The 20,727-nt window shown below is 44.6% G+C and overlaps 1 protein-coding gene, 1 long non-coding RNA gene and 1 pseudogene across 2 annotated transcripts; 2 read left to right on the forward strand and 1 right to left on the reverse strand.

Annotated features, from left to right (window-relative positions):
* LOC119280461 lies at window positions 1–1,455 on the reverse strand. Its single transcript, XR_005138091.1, has 3 exons — window positions 701–1,455; window positions 179–613; window positions 1–70 (listed from the first exon to the last, which is right to left on the reverse strand). It is a non-coding gene; the product is annotated as an uncharacterized LOC119280461 (long non-coding RNA).
* A 7,729-nt stretch (window positions 1,456–9,184) lies between these two features.
* On the forward strand, window positions 9,185–10,635 carry LOC119280462 (annotated as a pseudogene).
* An 8,131-nt stretch (window positions 10,636–18,766) lies between these two features.
* LOC119279055 lies at window positions 18,767–20,218 on the forward strand. Its single transcript, XM_037560469.1, has one exon. The coding sequence runs from the start codon at window positions 18,767–18,769 to the stop codon at window positions 20,216–20,218; it is 1,452 nt and encodes a 483-aa protein (XP_037416366.1).
* Window positions 20,219–20,727: the final 509 nt, after the last annotated feature.

A 20,727-nucleotide genomic window follows, 5' to 3' on the forward strand; every position in this document is an offset into this window, starting at 1 on the left:
TTTCATGTTTGCTTTTATTAAGTTCAGCAAATGCTTTGCTGCTATGTTCCGCAATGCTCAGGCTAGTAGCCTACAAATTAGAAGCAGCATATCTGTTTTGTTAGGCAAAAGGGAACAATCAAAATCTTACTTGAAGGAAGAACTCTTCCATCGACATTTTACAAGAAATATGTGATACCTTGGTCTTGCGTTCAGATTTAAACGACTCGGAGACCTGATGCCCACATTCAAAAACAAACTAAGTTTGTCAGCGCTGACGGAAAAGCAACACAGCTTGGGAGCGGGTCGCCACGTGTGTTGTGACCATCAGCGGCTTGAGAACATCATGGTCAGGCTGAACTGTGCGGAGCACAAGTGCACAACAGTGTGAGGCGACGAAGATCAGGAGCAGTGCAGCTTGGGAGAGGGCCGTTGATGTCACTCTGAGCGTCGGCGGCTTGAGGACGTCATGGCTGGGCCGCTGGAAGAAGCCGAAGAAGCTCACATCCTACATTGTTCGACGAGAATGCATTGGAAGACTAAATCCATGTGATAACAGAGACATTGAACAGTTTGGCAGCATGTTAAAAAAATCACAGCAGCCAAAAAAGGATCCACGGTGCGCTCTAGAAACCTGAAAAGTAAAGAGGAAATTTATCAGAAAGCAAATAATTATATCATGGAAAATTATCTTAACTCGGAAAAAAGTTGGAAGGCATACCATTTCTCTATTCTCACACTTGGATACGAGGGAGAAATTGAAAAGGTCTCTTCTGAGTTAATTTTTTATTGTAGCTCTTTTGCAAGATGAAAAGCTTCAGCGATGCATATGCATGATACAAGTGACTCGGATATTCAGAATACTTCAGTTAGTTTGGCATAATATAAGACAATGACAGATGGTTTTGGAGTTCTCTTAACCATGTTCACCAAGCCATGGATATTCTCCACAGATCGGAAGGTTTCCTGCAAAAAAAGACTTCTTTAGCATTAAGATAAGACAATTGTGAAACAGACCGGCCATAGTAACAATTTTCAGTCGTTCAACCTCACACCTCCCTAACACAAGAGATCAAGCCAACCTATAGCTCAACATGTGAAAACTGAAAATAAAATATGAAGGAGATGCAGTGCTGGCGTGCAACGGGGAGGCAGAGGCCGCTGGATCCTTGCTCCTGCTGCTCCCAGCCAGCGCACGACCTCTAAAGGCCAGGGTTTTGAATTTCGGCCGTAAAAAATGGATTTCGGCCGAATTTCGGCCATCTCGGCCTAGGCGAAATCTATTTTCCGCCGAAATTGGTCAAATTTAAGAAATTTTGGTCAAATTTTAATCAAATTTCAGTCAAAATTTGGTCAAATTTCGGCCGAAATTTTTAAAAACGACCGAAATTCGGCCATCTCGGCCTAGGGCGAGAAAAATCACAAAACGAAAATCAAAACGCTGCTAAAGGCACTCCTTCCGGTGACCCTCTCCCGTCCTCCACCACACCTCCCTCTCCTCTTTCCTCTCTCTTTCTCCCCCCTCTCCTTCCTTCTCTCTCTCTCCCTCTCATCTTCTCCCTTTGCCTGCAGGTCGGCGATACCGCCGGAAAGAAAAGCGGGCGCTCCTTCCGATGACCCTATCTGCCAACGCCTCACCTCTCTCTCCTCTTTACTCTCTCTTTCTCCCTCCTCTCTTCCGGTCTTCCCCTTCTCTCTATCCCTCCATCTTCTCTCTTCCGCATATTGAATCGAGCGCTGCCGCCGTCTCCCCTTTGCCTACAGATTGGTGCCGCCGCCGTCTCCCTTTGCCCGCAGATTGGTGCCGCCGCCGGAAAGGACAGTAAAGGGAAAGAGGAGGAGGTGTGGTGGAGAGCAGGGCAGAAGGGGAGGAGGCGGCACGGTGGAGAGGGAGGGGAGCAGGGCCTGGATTGGTTGCTCGGAGACGTGGGGGATTGGTGGCTAAGTTTTCACCTCGCACCATGATCCACCCCCATGTCTCCTCCTTTTCTCACCCAGCACACACACAGGCCACACTGACGGTGCCGAGCAGCTCGCGGCGGTAGCCGATGGCCACGTCGAGGTGGGCGTAGTCCAGCGCGAAGAGGGTGGGATTGCGGACGGCGGAGACGTTGAGGACGACGGCGGGGCGCGCGACGAGGGAGGAAGGAGGAGGACGGATGCGGGAGTAGTGCAGCGACCATGGGGATCGGGGAAAGGGGAGATAGGGAGGGCGGGGGGGCGAGGGGCGGCGCGTGAATGGAGGAGGAGGCGAGGAGGCGGGTAGGGTTCGTGGGGAAGACGCCCTTTTTCTTTCCCTGCCGCTGCTCGTGCTGGTTGCCCCTTTTTCTTTCCCTTCCACTGCGAGGCCGCTCTCTCGCTCAGCTCGCTGCACTATTCATAGCGCAAAAAAGAAGACGCGGCCAGTGCCGCTAGTTGGGCGAGGGGCTTCATCTTTTACTATGTAAATGTATTGTACTCCCTTTGTTATGCAACTATCCAGAGTATGTTCGCAAATGTACTGCACGGAAATGAGGGTAGTATTTTCTGAAAAGGAGCATATTAAGTCATCATATATATATGGCCACCTTTTTTTGACATAACATGCCAACCTAGGTGAAGTTTTTCAGCGTCTGTCGCAAGGCACACAAAAGAGAAGCAGTGATGTGCAAAATCTGCCTAGAGGAAAATATGAAAGGCACAAACGTGCAAGTTCGGTCTAATTAATGGAGCTCGGTGCTAATCAAGTGGGCTTGTCGTGCCATCTATATGAAAAAATGATGCTTATACTATCTTGTGAAGTTCTCTAACTGTTTTGCGAAATTTGCATACTAATATTCAAAATTTTGACATGGTCTTCCGTGTGCATCTTAGAACATCATTTGTATATTCATATGCTTATATGAAATTATAGCTGATAGTATTATGGGGAAAAGCCATGTTGAGTTGTATGACGCACACATTTACCTTTTATATTAGTAACTAATGTTAGAAAATGTTCCATCAAAAGATTGGCTAGATGTAGTAAGGTTATTGTCGTAAGTAATATTCAAAAATCAGCCAAATTTGGATTAGTTAAGCTTATGGTTCCTCTTCATGATACTGGCATTAATCCGACAGAACACTACAAACTAATACCAATAGCAGGGGAATTTGCCAAGGAGTTGCGCACTGGAGGGTCACTTGGCTTCAAACATTCGTTTGCATATGTACTGAGAAACAACATGAGGTTTGCCTATTACACAAGAGCAAAAGAATGATCGAAAAGAACATCTCCATATATGGTATTCACCTGAATGTATTTATGGAACAATGCGTAGATTGTACATAACATATTTTGCTTTGCATCCACTACGCATGGTACCTTGTACAACTAAAGATCCAGTTATGAAAGAATTACCATGAGTGGCACTTGTCTTTTTCCGCATCACGATCCTTGCACCTCTAATATAGCCACCCATTTTCCGCATCACGGTCCTTGCAGAACTTTTGTCTTTTTTGCTTTATCTTAAATAAAACAACATATGAACTTGAAATTTTGCAGGACAACAAAAACATTCTAACTGAAATGTGGGCACAAATTTTTAGATTTTTTCGTGCATCATAAGTACTTCAAACAATTTTTTTCTCAAAAAAAAACAAAATCCCATTTTGTATGTTTATGTTGGACCAAAAAATCAGAAAGTGTTTTCACACTGAAGTTCTAATGTTCGGTTGACCCGTGAAGTTTGAAGTCCATATGTTGTTTCATTTGGGAGAAACACAAAAGAGAAACTTTCAAGTAGTAAGTTAGTTGGCTAGCATAAATCTCAAAGCAATGTTGGAGGGTAAAGATAAGAGCTGGCATGGAGCCCGAGTTCCAACAGACCACTCTCCTCTGTCTCTATGGTCTTATAACATGGCTTCTATAACTGTAGTCGTTCTTTTATTTTTCATGGCATATCCGAGTTCAGTTTTGTCTCTCAATCCCTATATGTTACTTCCATTCCTAAGTATGCAACTTGCCCAAAGTAGGCATATTTTACCAAGTTTCTTCCCTAGGACCCAGTTTTATCTTCCGTTAGAGGGCGGAGAACCGCTTCCCATGCTCAACCGCCGGCGGCGAACCCATGGGATATCCCTCCTTTCGTCAGCTGCTCCGGCTGAAGGGAGGTGTGGATATATCCGGTGCTTCGACGTCGGCTATAGATAGGTTAGGAATAGTTTTCATGGCGGTGCGCTTCGATGGTGGCGGTGGCGTTACTCTGTCGAATAAATTTGCCTCGACTTCCCCCATCTCGGTGGTGTGCTCTCCTAGGTGGCGCCGACAGGTCGATGGCTCGTGTCCCTCGCTGGTCAGTCAGGTCGGCGAGGGTAGTTTTTCCATGTATGGGTTGACAGTTGTTGTTCTTATCAGGGGCAATGGCAGCCTAAGCAAGAGGATGGGTAGTGTTGGTGCTCGGTTGGCAGATGTGGCGGCAGGAAGCCTTACTGCTCTTCTTCCACTTCATCAAATGAAGACAACGGCGCTGAAGTCCGGAGGGTGCCACAGGAGTGTCTCCCAGCCGACATGCCACATTAGAAATTGTTCTGCCGTTCGCGGTGGATGTGTTCTTCAGCTCAAAGCGACTCTGGTCGCAATGGTGCTCCTTCCGATTTGAGTGTATTGGATCTTCATCTCCTTCCCCCTGACGATATTTCGTTGATTGTGGGAGACGGCGATGGATTGTTGCTTTTCTGTATGGAGTGACCTTCAAGGACTTGTCTGCTGTGTTTTTTGTTTTGGAGTCCTTTTTGCAATTGTACCGGGACAAATGTTCTTCTTGCTTTGTCTTGCTTGGGTGTACGTGTGGTGTTGTAACCATATTTTCTTATGAACACGTAGCAACTTTTTCTTAAAAAAATACTTTTTTTAGAGAAAAGGCTTGGCCCGAGCCTGAAGTAGGCTAGGACCTAACCCGGCTTTGAATTAACAAAGCCATCAACCGGCCAGGATTACACGAGCAGCATACAAACGACACAAAAACGAACAACAAGAAAAGCCCGAAAGATACAAGGGGGCACTCTGAACTTACAACACCTCGGAGAGCTAGTTACAGGAGATACTAAGAAAGAGCACAACTAGCATCAACCGATGACCGCAACCCTCAGGCGCCGAAGACACAGGAGGAACGCCGCTGGGACAATGAGTGGGCGGCATGAACATGGTTATGCTTTGAAAAGCATGGGGACAGCACCTCCCTCCACCGCCAAAGAGGGCCACCACCCTCTCGTCTTGGCTCGAAAGACGTCGTACCGTCGGACATGGGAGACGCTCACCGAGAGCTAGAGAATGCCGCTTCCCGGATCCAAAGCAAACACAAGTCATGACCTCCTTGACGAAGAGAGCACACCAAGCCGGCCACACCATCACGCGCCAAGAACGTCTGAAGGCTGCAGGAAAGCCGCCGAGCAACAACAGAGAGGCGGACAGCGGGACAGCGAGAGGCACTGCACCTGCTGCCGGCCAAAAACCCCACCTTCAACAACCCTATGCCCGAATCCACACTCCCCAGGAAACGCCTCCATGGAGGGAACGACACACACGGCGCCGCCGCTGCCCAATCCGGCCGGATTTTGGGTTTTCACCCGGGAGAGGAAACGGAGGTGGGGAGAAGGAGACCACGACATCGCCTCCAAGAAGGAAACGTCGCCCAAGGCCGACGTCGATGCCGGGCCGAACCAGCCGGCCAGGGGTTTCCCCCGGTCCCGATCTGCAACACCAGCCCCAAACTCCGCAGGATCCAGCGACCAGCCGCGGGAAAACAAGCGCAGAAGGGGAGGGAGCGAAATAGGAGCAGCAAACCTCCAGATCTGGCGAGGAAGAGGAGGCCTCCACGCTGTAGCCACCAGGCGCCGACGCCCCACCGCCCCCGCAGTCGAGGACGCCGGCCAGAGTCCGCCGCCGCCCCTGGGATCCATATCCTCCGCTGCAGGAGCGATGAGGGCCTCGCTGCCACCGTCACTGGCGGCCGCGCGGGCTTGCCCGGCGACCACCTCAGGTGGCGACGAGGGAGAGGAGGGGTGGGGAGAGGCGGCGCTCGGAAAACCTAGCCGCCGCCCGAGTCGCCTGGTCAGGCGACGCGGGGGCCGAGAGGGAGGAGGGGGCCCCTTCAAAAAAATTGATGTCGTCCTAAAAAATATTTTCATCTGATTGTTAATGAGATAGTTGAAGAGCTCTGCTTTTCTACTGTTACAAGGGGCAACAATGCGAAAGAACTATATTGTCAGGACCATGAGAAAATATACTATGGGTTAGATGTTTATAGTTGTCATGATGTTTGGACATGGTCGGCTGGGAGAAGGACCTAGGATCCATTTATATACTGAGAACCAAAATGAGGTTATGTTTAAAAAAAAGGAGAATTACTCCGGTCTCTGCATATGGGCGATGCAGGCAGCCATTTTATTAATTATTGAAAAAGACCTTACAAAGTACTCCCTCCGTCCGGAAATACTTGTCATCAAAATGAATAAAAGGGGATGTATCTAGATGTATTTTAGTTCTAGATACATTCATTTTTGTCCATTTTGATGACAAGTATTTTCGGACGGAGAGAGTAGTACATCAGGTAGTCTGAAGCCACCATCTTAACAACATATGTCGCTACTCATATCCACTTGATGAAGGTGTGCCGATAGTCCGAGCCTAATACCAAACGGACATTGCATCAAAACCTAACATCTAAAGCCGGAGGCCCCAACCCAGCCACATACCGGGTTTGGAGCGCAAACCGGTCCGATGCACTCTCATATTTCGTCGCCACCATCTTCCACTAATCAGTCCTCAGAGCGACACTAATGCACCAACATTGCAAGGCCTCTCTGCCATCGATGTCACCATGAGGCTAGACATCGTCCTCCTCCTGCGCGAGTTCATCTTCACGCATGGGACGCCGAGTCTCCACTGCGCCATGCCATCGAAATCCGCCGCCATCAATGTGTAAGATGAAGTACTGCTTCACCAAATAAGCCTTCCACTGGTCCCTCGGGTCCGTGTACACCTCCAAGAATGACGCCCCCAAAAGAAAAACGACACTAGAGCGCCGTCGTCATCCGATCTACTAATCTAGGGTTTCCCCCGGAGGTAGCAGAGACTGGCCTTGAACTTCTCCACGGTGATGCCTTTAAGAAGGGAACGGCGTAGACAACGCCGCCACCGCCGACCTTGGTAGCTAGCCGAGAGCAGGTTTTGACCCAGATCTATTCGAAGAGCCTCCCTCAAGCATGTCGTGCACGGTCCATCGCCATCTGTGCCGGGGACAGGACGAAAAGGATCCAGTCCGCCGCCGCCTGACCGGCCATGGCACCACCACGATACCTAGAACCGGTGCCACCACCAGCACGCGTGCTAAGGCGCATCACCGCGCCATACCAGATCCGGCGAACGGCACGCCGGCCGAGCCCAAATTTCACCCCCACCTCCTGCGCCGGCCGCGGCCCTCGAGGACCCAGATCGGGCCCGCACGGGTGGCCAAGACCAAGACAGCACGCCCGCGATGGAGCTCCCATCATGGCGACACCGCGCCGCACGCCAACGACCACGGCGGCCACAATCGAGGACGCCGCCGTGAAGACGAGCTCCGGACAGTCATGAGCCGCTCAAGATCTCCCCATCAAAAGAGCAGCCGGCGAGGAGCACGAGCCCCGCCGCCCGCGGCTCTGCGCAGGCTTTGCCTGCCGGAGGACACCGGCGGCGGGGAAGGGGTGGATGGGGTGGGTGGGATGAGGAGAGGCTGGGGGTTCGCCGCCCATGTCGCCCCGGGGAGGGAGCGGCGCGGGGGCACCGGTAACCCTGAATCCATTGATCACCAAAATGCGGTTATGCAAGGACGCAAGGACATAAATCAACAGCAAGTCAGAAGGTGTACAAGAAACTGGTGCAAGGACTAGGGCTGTAAAACTCTGTGTGTTTCACAAATTGGTGCTCATAAACATTGATACATTTCAGAGACTGCTGCATGCCCATAGAAAGATCAATCATGGCAATTAATTACCAGGGTATATGGCATAAGATATTCAGATTTCACAACAGCTTGCACTTTAATAACAATACTCGGAAGGTGTACAAGAAGTTGCTGGCTTACATGTGCTCATGTACTACGTACTGCCGCTCATGTACTACTGCCGCTCATTTCACGGTGCAGTGTATTATTCTTCAGCAAGCTGTTCTTGGACACCTCACTGATGAGTGCAGTCGAATTGTATCGATGCGGCAGTGATGACGGAGGACACCGAGCGAGCTACCGGAGACGGCAGTGGTAGCAGTAGCGGCTGTGTAGGGAACTGTAGCAGCATGTTATTAGCGCAAGCATAGCATGTTACAAAAGCGCAGTTCATGCACGTGAACAAGCCCTGGTACACCAGATAATTTTCTCCCTATGTACCCAACTTTTTTTTTTCCGGAAGCCCTATGTACCCAACTAATTTACTGTATTAAATAGCCAAAGGTTGAGAATGAGTACTAAATTTTAACTTTATTCAGTATTTAACCTAGTAATATTTGTTTTAAATACATAACTTATATTCCCTATAGACTACTAATCAAAAAGACAAGATCTATCTCTGTGACAAATGATTTTAGAGGCTCCATGATCACGACGGTTTTAGGTATATCAAAACCAATAGTGATAAGGAAAAGAAATACTCCCTCCGTCTGGAAATACTTGTCATCAAAATGAATAAAAGGAGATGTATCTAGATGTATTTTAGTTCTAAATACATCCCTTTTTGTCCATTTTAATGACAAGTATTTTCGAACGGAGGGAGTACTAACGTGAAACCGAATACCAGTCAATTTTTTGTGTTCACATGATTCTGACTCCTTTGTCTGAAACACAAGATAAGCTTGCTCTTTAAAAGATACAAGAACATAGCTACTCCAAAAAACGGCCATAGAGGGCACGTCATGGTAGTTGGCATGTCCTTCTCATGCATTGTTGTCAAACACTCAAAAAACTATAGTCAAACACTAGAAGCATTGAACGTTCAAGCATGTTTAAGCTATCCTTGAATGCATATAATTGATTGACTTCTCATCTTTAAACACTTGGCATTGGCCAATTTGTGATTCTAATTAAATTAATCGCTTGTGCTGTCAGCTCACCGCTAATATATCATGAGAGATCAGCTTCCCTATCAAATTCCATCACAAACCTTATACACTTCGTCCATCATAAATCTCCTACAGTACTGCGGTGAACTCGACATGGATGTTGCCATATCTGCAGTTGCAAGCGAATTTGTTAGCCGCTTCATCTCCTTCCTAGTAAACAAGTACTCCTACTCAAGCCATGTCCGATTGAAGGAGAAGGTGGAGAGGTTGCAGAACCTCCTAATGAGAGTACACATGGTCGTTGAAGAGGCAGACGGGAGATACATCATGAACTCCAGGATGGTGATGCAGCTCCAGTTGCTTTCAGAGGCCATGTACCAAGGCTACCATGTTGTTGACACCTTCAGGTACCAAAGTCTGGAGGACAAAGGCATCAACGAGGTTTGCAACTCATCTGTTTTGCCTTTCGCCATTCCTCTTAAGCGTACTCGCACAATTGCATGTACAAGAAAGGACAAAGTAGTGAACCTTGAGTTAGATGGTGGCTTGGAAAGCATGCAAAATGTTGTGGATAACATGATGGAGTTTGTTGTGCTTTTGGGTGGATGTGACCGCATGGTGCGTAGACCTTATGATTCATATCTTTACTATGAAAACATAATGTTTGGACGCCATGCCGAAAGGCAAACGCTCTTGAACTTCTTGTTGCAACAGAACCCACCTGGTGATGAACCAGCTGTTCTTCCGATCATAGGCGGTCGCACAGTAGGCAAGAAAACATTGGTTGCTCATGTGTGTAGTGATGAGAGGGTGCGATCGCGCTTCTCTTCGGTTTTGCACTTGAGTGGAGAAAACCTTTTGAAAATTCTTGAGCATGAAAGTACCATCTTAGGGGAAATGTTGGTAGTTGTTGAGTTTGCTACCAATGTAGATGACAATGACTGGAGAAATTCCACTCATTTGTCAAAAGGTTAGCTACTGGTAGTAAGGTGATCATCATAAGTAAACTTCAAAGATCAGCCAGATTTGCATCAGTGAAGCCAATTTTTCTCAATAATCTGTCTTACGAGGAATTCTCTTACCTCTTCAAGACACTGGCATTCGGAAGTGCAAACCCCAAAGAACATCCACGTCTAGTACCAATAGCACAAGAATATGCCAAGGTGTTGCACATGGAAGAGTCACTTCTCATCGTAAATACATTTGCAAATGTATTGAGGAACAACCTGAATGTCCGCTTTTGGCTTTGCCTATTTAACAAGAGCAGAAGAATGATTGAAAGGAACCTCTCCATATATGGCGTGGATCTAAAAATACATATGGAACAAGGTTATCCGCTTCACTTAACAGATTACGCTTTGAATCCACTGCGCGCGATACCTTATTCATCAACAGTTCCGAGGAAGAAGGAACTACCAAAGGTCACACTCGGGGAGCTCCTGCAAGATCCTAGTGTTAGGCCAAAAGGGGAGTTCAATTTAGTGACCTGGGAATCAATGATCCCTCCTTATAATTCATCCTCTTACTTTGTTCCGGACTGGGTTCAGGATACGCCTGAAGGTACCCCCTTGTCGGGTAAGAAGCGACGAGGACTGCATGTATAATGTTATAGCATGGCCTCTATAATCTAGTGTGATGAGAGTTGTTTAATTTTCCATGGAATTTGTAGTCTTTTTACGAAGGCTCAAACAATTTGTAATTTACTAGTCACTCGCGCATGCTTTAGCCACTCTATATTTGTAATTCTTTTTTGTGGGGAGATCTGTATTTGTAATTCTGTGTGTATATGGTTCTTTATCCGCTCATTCTCTTTCTACTTTTAGTTCATTCCTAAATTTATTTGCATCCTGACTGTTTTGTTTTTTGCGAACTATTTTCATCCTGAGTGTTAGTGATATAGTTGAAGAACTCTTACAATGAACAATATTGCACCACAACTGGATTGTCAGGACTTTGACACTATATCCTACGAGTTGAATGATTAATAGCTTTGGTTGAGCGGAGGATCTATGATCCATCTATTGAGAATCAAAAAAGGGTTTTACAATGACTCACACAGAGAGAAAGAAATGGCGAAAAAGCTGGGCATTTCAGAAGAAGCAAAATGCATTTAGTTGAACCCAAAAAGAAAAGAAAAAACACCCGTCTATCTCAAAATGAAAATTTTACGAAGAAGTTTGCTAAGTCAAGCTTTCTACGCCATATGTTTCATCTTTGTACGCCACAAACCTGGAGAAAAAGTAAATCCCAAAAGGATATTACCATGATTTGAAATCGTTCGGGACTTGGCATGCTACAGTAGTAAACTAACAATGTCTGCTGTCACAAAATTTGACTTCCAACAAAGTTAGCAGTCTGGCAATGACCTGTATGGAAACAGACATCGCAATATTTTGCAATGTAGTAATTGGTATAAGATGGAGTCGCTCATCCTTAGTTTGGACCGCGAAAGTTCATTCGGTTAGAAATTGCTACCTGCGCATAGAAAGGTCGCCCCAGCGCATGTGGACGCTTGATTGGTTTATCTTAGGCATTGCCACGATTTCATGCTACTGATTAATTACCAGGGTATGCCGTATGCATACCAGCATATGACATTAGATATTTAGATTTCAAAACAGTTTATAGTTTACTAGGCAGAAGGCGTGCAAGAAATCGCTGCTTACCATGTACATGTAGTATTTCCGCTCATGCCGATTAGCTGATCAAGTCCACGGTAATCTGTTCTCCCACCATTCGCTCACAAGTGCATTCGATTAGTCACGATACGGCGGCCGCGGCGGAGAGGAGGAGGTTGAAGACGGCAACGGCTGTGTAAGAGCATCTTGAGCCGTTGGCCCCCTAGGAGGCATAAAAATCGCAGTTTGAGGGTGACCCGGCAGCATACTCGGCGCTGGGGGCGGTTGGGCACCCAGCCGTCGCACCCAGGTCGCCCCCAGGCGCCAATTTCGGCCCATTATTCCGCCCAATTTTCTCCAAAAACGGCCCGATATCTGCGTGAATCGGTGCGGTTCGGCATGTTTCGGCGTGAATTTTTGCATACAAATAGAAATGACGGTGCACTCGGCCATGCGCCCATAGTCGTCGAGTGAATCACCGGGAGCTCCGTATGCAAGCATCCTCATAGTTGTCGTGCACTTCTGGATTGACGTGAATCCAAGTGTGCCGGTGCAATCCATCTTGCACTTGAAGTAGCTGTCGAACTCCCGGATGAAATTCACAATCCCGAGGAAAAGCTTTCGGCTCATCCGATAACAGCGCCGAAATGTTTTCTCACCGTGCAATGGAGCGTCGGAGAAGTAGTCCGAGTAGAGCATGCAGTAGCCTTCCACACGATGTCGGTACTTTGCTTTCACCCGACCAGGCGCCGAGCCACCTCGCCGCGGCTTTTCACTGCTTGCGAGCAGGGCGGCGAGCACCATGAGATGCTCCTGCTCCTGGACGTCAGCTTCGGCTTCCTCCTCCAGCAACGCCGCGAGCGCCTCCTCATCTTCGGAGTCCATCGACGGGCCGGGAAAATCACCGAACACCTTGCGGGCGAGGTTGCTGCAAACCCGCCGGTGTACAGGCCCTGCGCGGCCGGAACACCGGAAAAGTTGCCCGGACGGCGGCGGAGAGGCTGCCTCGGCGAAACCTCCTCTTTTTTCCGGTGGGGAATGATCTATCTAGCTGTGGTGGGCGGTGGACGGTGCCGGGATCGGCAGGGTGGCGTAGGGTGGCGGCCGAGCGCGGGGGTCGGAGGCGAATCTGGACGGGTGGCTTGACTTTTCGCCTGGCAATGTGGCCCCAGGTGTGCCGGAGCCCCTGAGCGCTCCTCCCACCCCAAGTGCGCCAGGTTCGGCCTGCGGTCGCTGGGCGCAAAAACGGGTCGAGCCGGCGGAATTCAGCGTCCTGGGGGCGCGATTGGTTCGTTTTTTCGGCGCCGGCACGGAAAAAACGCCTGGGGAGGGCCTGTTGGGGGCGTGGCTGGAGATGCTCTAATGTGCAGATACGGAAGAGTGTAGGCATGCCATGGGAGCGAACCGAAGGCGTTGAGGCTTGGGTGACTGCAGATTGTCGGCGCCTCCGCCGGAGCTCTGGTGGGAGGTAGCGGTGGATGACGAGAATGTATCAGTTTTTTTAGACATATATAACATATCAGGTGAAACGAATAAATCTGTGCACCCAATGCATTGTGCGATTTGGGGTTAAACCAACCGATAGGGTTTGGTTACAAATGTTTGTTCGCTCGCAAAACAGACCTCACATTGTGTTTAAATCAACCCGCACGCCATCCAGTAATCTGGCTCATTGTCAATAAAACACTTATATTTCACCGAAATCAACCCAAACGAACCGTGGGTTGATTCTGATGAAAGAAAAATGTTCTATTTGTAAAATATGTTCACAGCTCAATCTTCTCTATCATTTTCTCATCTAATGGTCCCAAAATGGCGTGGTGCATTGGGTGCACAAGTTCGTTCGTTTCACCTGATATGTTCTCGGTTGTAGGAAGAGGTGGTGATAAGGACCCGCTTCGTGAGAAATGGACAGATCTAGGGTACAATAGTTATCGGGCCTCATTATGTGCTAGGTAGTTTGTTTTTCTTTGCAAGATACAGTGCTATGTGGAGGGTCCTCCTATACGGCCCTTGTCAGGGATCCTATTCCAGACGTAAGTCCCTCGGTAGCGTGGCGACTACGGTAAGATGTTTCCTTAAAGCGTCTACAATAATCGACACTTAGGTCCTGTTCGTTATAAGTAGTAGGGGCGTGACCTACTTGAGGCGAAACGAGTGGGTCTTTCACTGGTTTTTCGGGTTTTCTTCCTTCTATTTTTTCTTTTGTCTTTTCACAGCTTTTTCTCCGTGTTTTCTTCTAGTATTTCTGCTTTTTTTATTTTCTTTCTTTTTCCTTCTTTTTCTTCAGCTTTATATATTTCTTTCTCGGGTTTTGCTGGATTTATTCTTTTCTTTCTCGTTTTTCATCGGTTTTATTTGTTATCTCTTGGGTTTCATTGTTTTTATACACATTTTTTGAATATATCTAATACATTTTTCTAACACATGTTCAACATCTTTAAATTCCTGATTAACATTTTATTAATACTATATTAACATTTTCTGAATACATATTCAATATTTTTCATATACATATTTAACTTTTTTTGTCAAATTCATTATAAAAAAATTCAAATAGAAGTTTAAGATTTTTTGAATATGTGATCAAACATTTTTTGTACACACATTTATCATATTCCAAATACAAGATTAAGATTTTTAGAATATATGGTCAGCATGTCTTCTATACGCATTTAAAAATTTCAAATAAAATTTTAGTTTTTATTACATGGTTAATAAATTTTCTATACACATTATATTTTAAAATGCAAGTTTAACATTTTTGGTAATACAAGGTCAACATTTTCTCTATAAACATTTAACTTTTTGTAAATTCATGATTAAAAAATTTGAAATACTTGTTTAATATTTTTTTGAAGATGTTCATTACATTTTAGAAATACATGATCAATTCTTTTCACAAAATGTATATTTTTTGTATACATTTTTCGTACACATAATCAATTCTTTTAACTCATTTAATATTTTCTAAATACATATTTAACCTTTTAAAAAACATTATGTAATTTTTTATTATATATGATTATAATTTTCCGACGTGTAGAAAAAAGTAAACAATGAAATAAGTAAAACAAAAACAAAAAACATGGATGTGCCCTACAGGCAACATGAGCTGGCCCATCTGCTTACATGTAGGGCGTCTCAACTTGCTCATGTGCAGTTCTGGGACCTTCCCAAACCGTTTTATTTCTTCTGCTTTTTTATCCTTTTATTTTTAGTTTTTGTCTATGTTTTAGATTTTTGTTTTGTTTTGTTCTTTTTCATTTTCTTATTTTGCATTTATATTTTTGTTCTTTTCTTTCCAAATTTGACGACTATTTTCTGAAATCCAGCTATATTCTTTCATGTCCCTGATAATTTTCTGAAGTTCTACAAAAAATAAAGTCAGAGTGAACATAAAAATTTAGTCATAAAATTCAAAACATAATTACCACATTTTAGAAAATGTTCATGACATTTTAATATTCGTAAAAAAATTTAATTTGTTTCCTCCAAATTCCAAAATTGTTCATCCAAATGAAAAATGTTTATTTATAAAATTTCAGAACAGTTTTTGAATTTGTCAATTTGTTTCTTGGATTATTGAACATTTTTCGAAATTCTAAACTTTGTTTGAAATGCCAAAATTTTTTAAAGAAGCAAAAAACAAAAAGAAACGAAGCAAAAAAAAACAGGAGAGTCCTGCCCCGCACATGTGCCGGCTATAGTTCGAGCGTGGCGGAGGAAAGGGGGATGTGCAGTGAAATGTAAAAAAAAAGTATAAAATGTTCGTGAATTTGAAAAAAAGTTCATAGTTTTAAAATTTGTTAATGAACTTCAAAACAAATCATGAAATTTGGCACAAAATCATGAGATTGAAAACGTTTCAATTTTTTTCTAAATTTGCAAAAAGGTAAATGCATTTAAAAAAACAAGAATTCATGAAAAGTTCCTAGATTTGAATAATAGTACACGCATTTGGAAAAAGTTCAGGTATTAAAAAATGTTCATGACTCTGGTTAGTTCGAAGAAGTTCATGAATTTGAAAAATGTTCACAGATTTGAAAAACAATTACAGATTTGAAAAATGTTCAATGATTTCTAGAAATTTAATGAATTTGAAAAACAAATCATGGATTTGAATAAAAAGTTTATGCTTTTGGAAAAAGTTCATGAATTTTAAAACGTTATTTGCAGATTTAAGAAAAGTTCACAGGTTTGAAATATGTTCACCAATTTGGGAAAAGTTCACCCATTTTAAAAAGTTTGTGAATTTGAAAAAGAAACTTCATAGAATTTGAGAACAAAAAATAATTTTGAAAAGAATTTCACATTTTTTAGGGGAACAGGTAAAAAAATGGCCATGACCAATGCAAACCGCCACCTCTGGGCCTCCGTTTTAGCGGCACGCCATGAGCAAGAGCTTGTAGAAGTTGCTATCAAGAAGTTTTCAACATAGACCAGAAACGTCAACATCGACACTGAATCATGGCAAACCCTAAGTTCATTCCTTACCGTACCCACCGTTGGTCCAAGTCCTAGGGTCCCCGCCCCTGTTGTCGCTAGAGCGACAAAAGAGTAGGGGGCACTCGAACATGATGAAGAGTAGGAAGACCGGCCGCCGTTGTCACCTGCCGCCTAGGTCTGGGAGAAGGAGAGGAAAGAACTCCTAATTAGTTAGATCATTCAGACTTCTTCATCCTATTTAGTTACAAAGAAGTGTATACCTATGAGACCTTGTTAGTTTTGAGCACAATGGTTTGGTGTTTAGATAAACCCCTAAGGTTTTTTTTTGCGAGAACATTTTTTTGACAAAAGTTGGGATTCATTAACTCAAAATGAAGCATCAAGGGAATACAAACACAATAAGCACATATCTGACCTCTGCATGTTTAGGGTGCACACATCGAAAATTTATGCACCCAAGTAGAAAATAGTCATATTGCGACACAACAAGCCGGCGCCATCGTTCACGTACCTGCAGACGGGGTCATGGCCATTGATGTCTTACCACTAGAGAGCGGTGGTTCGGCCGAAATATTCACCACCACCGCTGCACAGCCATACATGCTGCTTCAAGCCTTCATTCATAGATCATATCTCATAGCCAAAGGATAGCTGAGGAAAGACCTTCCCGCCGTCGCCTTCACCGACCAGTTCCATGGCTTTGCAAGGCATTTTTGCAAAAACAAAAAAAAACGTTAACAAGAAGTTAGGACGAAGAGGAAGGACGCAACAGCTTTGGTTCGGGTGGCAGCGGCTATTTGCTAGGGTCTTGTTTGGTAAGGAGACAAACCTAAGGTTAGATGCTAAATGATACTCCCCCCATTTCAAATTATAAGATGTTCTAGATATTTCAATATGAACTACATACCTGCTAAAATGAGTGAACAAATATAGTAAAAGGCGTCTACATACATTTGATTTAGAAAAAGTTAGAACATCTTATAATTTGGAACGAATGTAATACAACTAAACTACTCTAGAGTGAAATGTATACCAAAGATACAATAATTAACTAGCATGTTCACTTTGGTTCACGAGCTCCCAAATCGTAATTAGTCCACAACGACTCGTCTACTGTGTTTACTTTGGTCCAAGTCTCGCCCAAACGAGACCACATCGGATGACTTTTGCACACGTGGTGTCCCTTGGAGTTTGCAAACAGTAAAAAACATCCTTGATATTTTGTTCCATGTTATTTTTGTGATGCAAGTTAGATTTTTTTACCGAAAAAGGCTCGCGCCCCGCTTTATAGATAAAGCCAATGCCAAAGACAACAACCCCAAGGTTCACACACACACAAAGTCCACACGCACACAAAGTCCACGAACAAGCAAACATCAAGGGTTACTGCTGAGGGCACAGCTCAACAAGCCCAACACACACACACACAAAAAGGCACACGTGTTAGATTTTTTTACCCTCTCGATTTTTATATACATGGCCACAAACTCAGATTAAATGTACTCCCTCTGTAAACAAATATAAGAGCGTTTAGATTACTACTTTAGTGATCTAAACGCTCTTATAAAAGTTTACAGAGAAAGTATCAATGTAAAACTAAATGTCTGCTTTGCAAGCCAACTTTCTTTTTCATTTACTGCGTAAACTTCACCGAACTATCACGGATAACAGCAGGCGTTGTACCTCTCTATGAGCATCTCATCACCATAGCCTGCATTGATGTTCGGCTTCACATATCCCATGGGTCATGGGAGGAGGTGACCAAACCATCCTTCTCGTTCCATCGCCGCTCTAGTTTGATATAGTAGTGCTCGACCAAGTCGCTGCTTTCATACTACATCTGAATTCGATAGTAACTAATCGTGCTACTTTGCCCTCTAACAGCGTATGCCTACAGCCTACTTGGCTCCTTTGACCGAGTCGAGGCGAGCGACTCCTCGACCAACTCCCGCTGAAGCTCACTCGGTGGCGGCCGCAACAGCGACGGCGACGGTGACTTCGAAGGCAGGCGCAGCCAGGGACGGAGCTCTTCGACGGCGATGCCATGGTACCTATGCCCCCCCTCCCGTTCATCTGCTTCTGCCCCTCTGCTGCGTCACCTCTGCCAAATTGTTGGGAATCACTGAAGAAGTTTGAAGCAATTCTACAATGTGGACAATACTGCAGGCCAGGAAACAATGAGAGAGTTATAAATAAATAAATATTAAAGCTTCATTGAGCTACCGCACAACTTTTTGGATCTCACCAGTCCTGCTGCAGCTAGCAATAGCACTCCTGCTCTGGTCATAGGAACTCCATCAAGCATAGGAACTCCATCAAGCAGTCATAGATGACACATCATGGTAGTTGGCATGTCCTTGTCAAGCATTATTGTCAAATACTCCTTCTGGAAACTACAGTCAAACACTAGGAGTATTGAATGTTCAAGAACGTTGGAGCTATCCTTTAATTGGTAGAATTATTTCACTCCTCATCTTTAAACGCTTGGCCTTGCTCAATATGTGATTCTAATTAAATTAACTGCTAGTGCTTTCAACGCAGTACTGATATATCGTAAGAGATGAGCTTCCCTGTCAAATTCCATCACAAAACTCATAGACTTTGTTTCACCAAAGTAGACACTCAAGCGAAACATTCCACTTATAAAAGAAGGGGTGGTGAACTTGACATGGATCTCACCATATCTGCAGTTGCAAGCGAATTTGTTAGCCGCTTCATCTCCTTCCTCATAAACAAGTACTCCTACTCAAGCCATGTGCGATTAGAGGAGAAGGTGGAGAGATTGCAGCATCTCCTAATGAGAGTACACACGGTCGTTGAAGAAGCAGATGGGAGATATATCATGAACTCCAGGATGGTGATGCAGCTCCAGTTGCTTTCAGAGGCCATGTACCAAGGCTACCATGTTGTTGACACCTTCAGGTACCAAAGTCTGGAGGACAAAGGCATCAACGAGGTTTGCAACTCATCTGTTTTGCCTTTCGCCATTCCTCTTAAGCGTACTCGCACAATTGCATGTACAAGAAAGGACAAAGTAGTGAACCTTGAGTTAGATGGTGGCTTGGAAAGCATGCAAAATGTTGTGGATAACATGATGGAGTTTGTTGTGCTTTTGGGTGGATGCGACCGCATGGTGCGTAGACCATATGATTCATATCTTTACTATGAAAATATCATGTTTGGACGCCATGCCGAAAAGCAAATGCTCTTGAACTTCTTGTTGCAACAGAACACGCCTGGTGATGAACCATCTGTTCTTCCAATCATAGGTGGTTGCACAGTCGGCAAGAAAACGTTGGTTGCTCATGTGTGCCGCGATGAGAGGGTGCAGTCGCGCTTCTCTTCGGTTTTGCACTTGAGTGGAGAAAACCTGCTGAAAATTCTTGAGCATGAAAGTACCATGTTAGGCAAAATGTTGGTAGTTGTTGAGTTTGCTTCCAATATAGATGACAACGATTGGAGAACATTCCACTCATTTGTTAAAAGGTTGGCTAGAGGTAGCAAGGTGATCATCATAAGTAAACTCCAAAGATCAGCCAGATTTGGATCAGTGAAGCCAATTTTTCTCAATAATTTGTCCTTCGAGGAATTATGGTACCTATTCAAGACACTGGCATTTGGAAGTGCAAACCCGGAAGAACATCCACGACTAGTACCAATAGCACAAGAATATGCCAAGATGTTGCACATGGAAGAGTCACTTCTTGTTATAAATCCAGTTGCAGATGTACTGAGGAACAACCTGAATGTCCAATTCTGGCTTTTCCTACTAAAAAAAAGAAGAAGAATGCTTGAAAGGAACCTCTCTATATATGGTGTGGATCTGAAAATACAAATGGAACAAGGTTATCCACTTGACTTAACAGATTATGCTATGAATCCACTGCGCGCGATACCTTATTCAGCCATAGTTCCAAGAAAGAAGGAATTACCAACGGTGACACTTGGGGATCTCGTGGCAGATCCTAGTGTTAGGCCAAAAGGGGAGTTCAATTTAGTGACATGGGAATCAAGGATTCCTCCTTACAATTCAGCATCTTACTTTGTTCCGGACTGGGTTCAGGATATGCGTGAAGGTACCCTCTTGCCAGGGAGGAAGCGACGCGAATTCCATGTATAATCTTATAACATAGCTTCTATAATTTAGTGTAATAATTGTTGTTTAGCTTTTCATGGAATTTGTAGTCTTTTTGCAAAGACCCAAAGAATAATTTGGTGTCACTAGGCACACTAAGGCCACTCCGTGTCTGTAATTCTGCATGTATATGGTCCTTTTTCCTCTTACTCTATTTTTCCTTTTATACTTCATTCCTATCTTTTTTTCATCAGAGTGTGAATTAATGTAAAGTTGAAGAACTCTTATAATGGACAACACTGCACCACAACCACAGTGTCTCGGCACAATATCCTATGAGTTAAATGTTTATAGCTTTGGCTGGGTGGAGGAACTAGGGTTTCGACACCATATATTTAGAGCCGAAATGGGGTTTGGGCATTGTAGCAGAACCAAAATGTAATTAGTTTAACAACACGTAATGCCTCCTACGCCATCAGTTTCATCTTCAAACCTGGAGAGAGAAAAATCTCCGAAAAGATTACCATGACGTTTGAGACTTGGCCTGTTGGTTA

Source organism: Triticum dicoccoides, chromosome 3B, assembly GCF_002162155.2.
Source record: "Triticum dicoccoides isolate Atlit2015 ecotype Zavitan chromosome 3B, WEW_v2.0, whole genome shotgun sequence".
NCBI lineage: Eukaryota > Viridiplantae > Streptophyta > Magnoliopsida > Poales > Poaceae > Triticum > Triticum dicoccoides.

Bases quoted from the DNA above. Each gene is read 5' to 3' on its own strand.
- LOC119279055 (XM_037560469.1), top strand. From the start codon at position 18,767: ATGGATCTCACCATATCTGCAGTTGCAAGCGAATTTGTTAGCCGCTTC.